The sequence below is a fragment of the Lepidothrix coronata genome, unplaced genomic scaffold (genome assembly GCF_001604755.1).
Source record: "Lepidothrix coronata isolate B3197 unplaced genomic scaffold, Lepidothrix_coronata-1.0 Scaffold77, whole genome shotgun sequence".
NCBI lineage: Eukaryota > Metazoa > Chordata > Aves > Passeriformes > Pipridae > Lepidothrix > Lepidothrix coronata.
Window position 1 is genome coordinate 2028954 of NW_016690257.1, and position 6098 is coordinate 2035051.

Genomic DNA, 6098 nt, shown 5'->3' on the forward strand with positions numbered 1-6098 from the left:
CACAGCTCTGTAGAAGATGGAGCATTGTTGGAATACATACGTCTGTTCTGAAAGTATTTGTGGACAGACTTCAGTTCTTGAACAAGACTAACACTTTCAGGAGAAGGGATGTTTTGTCAGTGGTATGGCATCATACATCAAACAGAAATGTATTAAATCATCTACTAATTTTGTTAGAAATGGGGAGGTTTGTTGTGAAGCTTCTGTCTTTGTCTCGGGTTGACTGTGTCAGGAGTTTAACTGAACTCTTCCAACAGGACCGAAGGGAAGATCTCTGACCAGACAGAAGCGAAGTTGAAGGAGATAGTCACAAATTTCCTGGCTACTTTTGAGGCATAAACTCTTAAAACTGTTCAGCGACCAGGCGGTTGTGATCCAGTGCTCCAGCTCCATCAGAGACTAAAGTATATGCGACTTGAATGTACAGATCTCAGTGAGAATAAAGGTTCCCTGTTCTGAACGAGTGCCTTCTGGCTGGCTGCTTGCATCTGTAGAACACAGAGCTGAACTCCCCTGGACATCAGGGGGCATCTTAACTGTTGGGTGAGCAAACTCCCCTGACACGGGAGCAGGAGGGTGACAGAGCTGAGAGATGTTCTCAGGCTGTTCATCCTTGGTGCCAGGCAGCTTATCCTGGAGAAGGGCAGTGCAGTTGGGGAGGCACCCTGTGCTGTCTTGTCACTAGGGTAATTCACTGGACCTCGCAGGAATCTCTTTAACTGCCTGAAACTCTGGCAGAGTATTTCTTGGAATTTCTGCCTGGTGACCCATCCTGGTGCCGGGCCTTTGGAAGACTGGTCCTTGAGTCTCAGGACAACTGCAGGTGTAGCTGTTACAGTAGTAACAGTTAGAGATTAAAGTACTAGAATCCTACACTAGTTTGGGTTGGAAGGGACCTTCAAGGCCATCTCATTCCACCCTCCTGCCATAGGGAGGGACACCTTCCACTAACCCAAGTTGCTCCAAGCCCTGTCCAGCCTGGCCTTGAACACTTCAGGGATGGGGCAGCCACAGCTTCTCTGGGCAACCTGTGCCAGAGCCTCACCTCCCTCACAATAAAGAATTTCTTCCCAATATCCCATCTAATCCTGCCCTCTGGCAGTGGGAAGCCATTCCCCCTTGTCCTGTCACTCCAGGCCTTTGTAAATAGTCTCTCTCCATCTTTTCTGTAAGTTCCCTTCAGGTACTGGAAGTCTGCAATTAGGTCACCCCGAAGCCTTCTCTTTTCCAGGCTCAACAATCCCAATTCTTTCAGCCTTTCCTTGTATGAGAGGTTTTCCATCCTAGTAATGAACTTCGTGCCTCCTCTGGACTTGCTCCAACAGGTCCATGTTCTTCCTGTGCTGGGACCCCAGAGCTGGAGCTCTTCCATTTCCTGACTGCTGTGTGAGGCACAGGATCCCAGTGTTGCACCGATCTGGGATGGGGGAGAGTTCAAAGCCTCTCCATTTCGTGCAGTGCATTCAATCTGGTACAGTGGAGCTTGGCCCTTAATCCTCGTGGAGCCTGCACACCCACTGTCCCCAGTTAACTTTCCTGCAGGGGAGCATCCTGCCTCCCAGTGCAAACAAGCGGCTGGAAACATTCTCACACAGTTCCAGGCTAACAAACGGGCTCTGCTGTACCAGGGAAAAATTTTTGGTCCAGGAGTGTCAGACACCTTTCTGGGAAGAGTTAGTGCTGTGCTCGAGGAGGAGGGATTTCTGTTTTGTTTATTCCGTGCACAGCTCCAGAACAGGTGGCTCAGGGCTTCACAGGCACAAGGGAATGTTGTGGAACCTTTTTACTCTGACCTGGCCAACATCATTTGTCACTTCCAGGATAATGTTTACAGCTTGTGACTCTGTTCCTGCACTTTGACTGAACGCTGGTTACCTCTTGGTGTTGCTGTGCCATCTTCTACTGCTGCTGCAGGTGGAAAGCACCGAGCTCAGGGGTGCCCTAGTCCAAAACTGCACAGAGATGTATTTGTTTCTAGTAAGATAGGAGAGAAATATTCCAAGGTTCTGGTTTCTGCCCTGTTGCTGCTGAGATGTAGGAAGGTGAGAACTTCCTCATGAAAGCACCGTGTGGTAAATGCACCAGTCGGGTCAGAGTGAAGGGCAGGGCGGGTTTTGGAGAGTGGGTCCCAGGTCCTGAGTGGTGCTATGGGCTGCCCTGGCCACGGGGTGGGGCTGGGAAGCTGGGAAATGGCCAGTGGATCACAGACTCACAGGGTGATTTGGTTGGAAAAGGACCTTAAGGATCATTGACATCCAAACCCCTGCCATGGGCAGGGACACCTTCCACTAGCCCAGGTTGCTCCAAGCTCTGTCCAGCCAGTCCTTGGACACTTCCAGGGATGGGGTAGCCACAGCTTCTCTGGGTAACCTGTGCCAGAGCCTCACGATCCTCACAAAGAATTCCTTTCTGATATTGCATCTAACCTTGCCCTCTTGTCCCTCTAACTGTGCTGTTCCCCCTTGTCCTATCCCTTCATCCCTTGTTCCAAGTCCTTCTCCAGCTCTCCTGGAGCCCCTTTAGTTGCTTGGTGATGTGGATTCCTGGTGAGGGCTTGTGCTTTCTTCTGTCAGGAGCATGCACAGGCTCAGTTTGCCTAAATCAGCCTCAGGTTACAACTGAGCATTTTATTTCAGTAAGTGGAAAATGCCTCTTTTTGCATTAGTGGACTGTTTTAGCTCTCCCTGTGTTCACGCAGAGGCAGCAGGTCAGGGCAGTGGATGTGATTCAGGCATTCCAGCACACTGTGTTCTACCTCCTGTTTTCAAAGCACTGTTCAGAGGTTGCTCACGCAGTGCTTTGTCTCAGGCAGAGGCCCCCTTATAAACTGTGGGTAACACGGGATGGGTGTGGTGGAGGAGGGTTGTGTTTTATGAGGAGCAGCTGAGGGAGCTGAGGGGGCTCAGCCTGGAGAAAAGGAGGCTCAGGGGGGACCTTCTGGCTCTGCAACTCCCTGACGAGAGGGGGGAGCCAGGGGGGTCGGGCTCTGCTGCCAGGGAACAAGGGACAGGATGAGAGGAGACGGCCTCAAGCTGTGCTAGAGGACATTGTTTAAGTTGGATATTAGAGAAAATTTCTTGACCAAGAGGGTTGTCTATCCCCGGCAGAGGCTGTGTAAGGCAGTGATGGAGTTCCCATCCCTGGAGGGATTTAAAAGCTGTGTGGATGTGCCACTTGGGGACAAGGGTTGGTGGTGGGCTTGTCAGTGCTGGGGGAATGGTTGGACTCGATGGTCTTTGGAGAGCTTTCCCACCCGAAATAATTCTGTGGTTCCATGAAACCATCCCAGAACACTCCGCCAACCCCAAGCCAGGCGGGCAGGACACTGCGGGTCGTGCGGTGCTCCTGCTGCGCCCCGTGTTTACGGGGAAGCCGCGCGGGTCCCTGGTCCGGCCATCACGGGTGGGCTTCTCCCATGGAGCGCTGACGCCGAGCCTCCCTTCCCCGCCGATATAACCGAGCACGTCCTGCCGCCCGACCCACGGAGGGTGTTCCCGTGCGTGGGTGGGGACTCGCCGGGGCGGGCCGGGCCGGGAGGTGCCGGGAGCGGCGGAGCGCGGCGCTGGCAGCGGCAGGATGCGGGAGGCGCGGTTCAGGGACCACTTCTGGGTGAGCGGGACCGGGACACCGGGGTCAGGACCAGCCGGAGCCGGGGGGCACAGCCGGGGGGCACAGCTGGAGGTGGGGGGTCACCGCTCTTTGATTAGAGTGGGCTCCAATGCGATCGTGGTCGTGGGGTGACTTTGCTGAAAGCTCTGGGCATCCTGAAGCGATAAAACAGTGGCACAGGTTACCCAGAGAAGCTGTGGCTGCCCCATCCCTGGAAGTGTTCAAGACCAGGTTGGATGGGGCTTGGAGCAACTTGGGTTAGTGGAAGGTGTCCCTGCCCATGACAGGGGTTGTTGGAACGAGATGGTCTTTAAGGTCCCTTCCAACCCAAACCATTCCGTGATTCTGTGATCCCCAGCAGGCACTGCCCACCCACACATGTCCTGGGAGTTGTGCCTTTGCAACCTGCTCCGGGCAGCCAAAATAATCCCAGCAAGCAGCCATTGCCATGCTGGAGGAAATCAGAGCCAGTCTGAGGGTCTGATAACATTAACTGGCCATCAGTGAACTACTTGGAGACACTATAGCCAAAAATGGTCCTTTGATGTGGAGCTAATCCCAGACTGGATGTGCTGGTGCTCGGTGTGCTGCTGTCAGCTGCTGAGCTGCAGAGGAAAAGCCGCACTTTGGGGAAAACCACAATTTATTCTTCTGAGTGTGAATTGTGCTTTTCTGAAAGGAGAAGTGCAGAAAAGCCACATATCTGCTGTGAAGCGTCAGCTCTGTGGCCGCTCAGTTCCTCTTGTGGTAGACCTTTGTTCCAGGTATCGGCAACCAGGAAGTAAATTACAAAATTGTGTCTTTTGGGGCTGAAAATCCCCATCTGTGAATGGTGCTCGGGGTTTCTCAGATGCTGTCTGGAAGCAGCTCCCGTCTTGCAGGATGGGGGAGAGGAGCACAGGCCCCAGGAGGAGCAGACACCACGTTTGGAGCTCCTGTGTTTTCTGCAATAAGTGCAGAGCACCAGTGTCATTAGTGTGTTAATTGGCATAGAGCTGTCAAATATGCAAATCCCACACAGGTATCAAACCTGGCATGGAGAATAAAGCCGACTTTGCAACTGGCAGCTGCTTCTCAGCTGTTTGTTGCCAAGAAGTTTTTCAAGGTGTGCTCTCTTTGGTTTGCAAACATGCGGAGGGAAGGGATGCAAGGGTGGTGGCAGCATCCACCAGGCTGAGAGGAATAACTGTGGTGCCAGTAACACTGAGCAGGCATGGTTTGTGGTGCCTCAGTGGCACATTGGGCTGAAGAAGATCTCCTCGCTGACTTCGGCCATTTCTGCCTGGTTTGTCCCTCTCCAGCTGTGTTGTGGAGCTTTTTGAAAGAGGATCCTGGAGGAGGGGGTTCAGTGGGAGAAAATACCAGGGCTGTAGCAGCGCCAAGCCCCCAAATTAAGGAGGAGATGGGGCATGCCATGGGGTACTCAGTCCTGCCTCACCCCTTCTGTTGCAAGCATGGCTATTTACTGAATAATCCCCAACTCTTGCTGAGCCCAAAACCATTGCTGCTGCCAGGGATTTTGCTTGGTTTCTTCCCTTCTGAAGCCTGTGTGCTTCAACCACTCCCCCCACCCCCACCCCCTGGCTAAGGAAATGTGCCTGGAGCAGGAGCTGGGGTTCATGTTGGACAGGAAGGTGGTGAATGTGACTCAGTGGAGAGATCGAGGCCCTGCTGTGGTGGTTTGGCCCATGGAAAACGCAGGTACCACCCCAAGCAATCGCCACACCACGTACTGGTGACTGTGCATCAGCTGTGAGGGCTGGGGAGGGAGGGGGGAGCAAGAGATGGGAAATAAGAAACCACATTTAGATGAGGTGTGGAGGTCTGCGTGTCCAGCTTCCGTTTGCTGCTGGGTGCTGTGAGTCCACACACACTTCCTCTTGCAATATTCCTCTTATATTACCTCGCTTGAGGCAAAAATGGAAGCAGAAGTCTCTGCTGCAACAAGTGATTTCTTAGAATCATAGAATGGTTTCATTTGGAAGGGACCTTTAAAGGCCATCTAGTCCAATCCCCTTCCATCTTCCGCTGTCCCAAGCCCCATCCAACCTGACCTTGAACACTTCCAGGGATGGGGCAGCCACAGCCTCTCTGGGCAGCCTGTGCCAGGGCCTCCCCACCCTCCTCATAAAGAATTTCAACAGTTTCTTCCTTCTATCAAATCTGAATCTCCCCTCTTTGAGTTTAAAATCATCATCCCTTGTCCTAGTGCTACAAAGAGCATGGTGAGGCACAACATTCATCTTGAGTAGGTTCTTGACCTGTCAAACAAGGTGAGATCAAGAGGACCATCTCTGCATGATCCTGGGCAGGTGGCAGATGCTGCCACACATACCCTGTTCCTTAATGGTGGTGCTGGCTCAGCTTCTTATCTGGTGGTCCAACAAAATGTCTTTTTTCTTTCCCCCCAAATTAAACTCACCATCACACTTTACCTGCAGAAACCCTATATATAAATATAATATAATGGCCAGTCTTCGCGAGCGAAG

The 6098-nt window shown here is 52.6% G+C and overlaps 2 protein-coding genes across 3 annotated transcripts in view; both read left to right on the forward strand.

The window, feature by feature from the left end:
* ATP5A1 (ATP synthase, H+ transporting, mitochondrial F1 complex, alpha subunit 1, cardiac muscle) overlaps positions 1-464 on the forward strand; it is a 9911-nt gene extending 9447 nt beyond the window's left edge. The window contains exon 12 of the mRNA XM_017819783.1: positions 258-464. Within this exon, the coding sequence (XP_017675272.1) occupies positions 258-339 (82 nt within the window). The 3' untranslated portion in view covers positions 340-464. The remainder of the gene's footprint in view (positions 1-257) is intronic.
* A 3078-nt stretch (positions 465-3542) lies between these two features.
* The window catches only part of PSTPIP2 (proline-serine-threonine phosphatase interacting protein 2), a 23490-nt gene continuing 20934 nt past the window's right edge, over positions 3543-6098 (forward strand). For both annotated transcript variants that reach the window (XM_017819753.1, XM_017819755.1), the window contains exon 1: positions 3543-3609. In XM_017819753.1, coding sequence (XP_017675242.1) covers positions 3577-3609 — 33 coding nt within the window. In that variant the 5' untranslated portion in view covers positions 3543-3576. The remainder of the gene's footprint in view (positions 3610-6098) is intronic.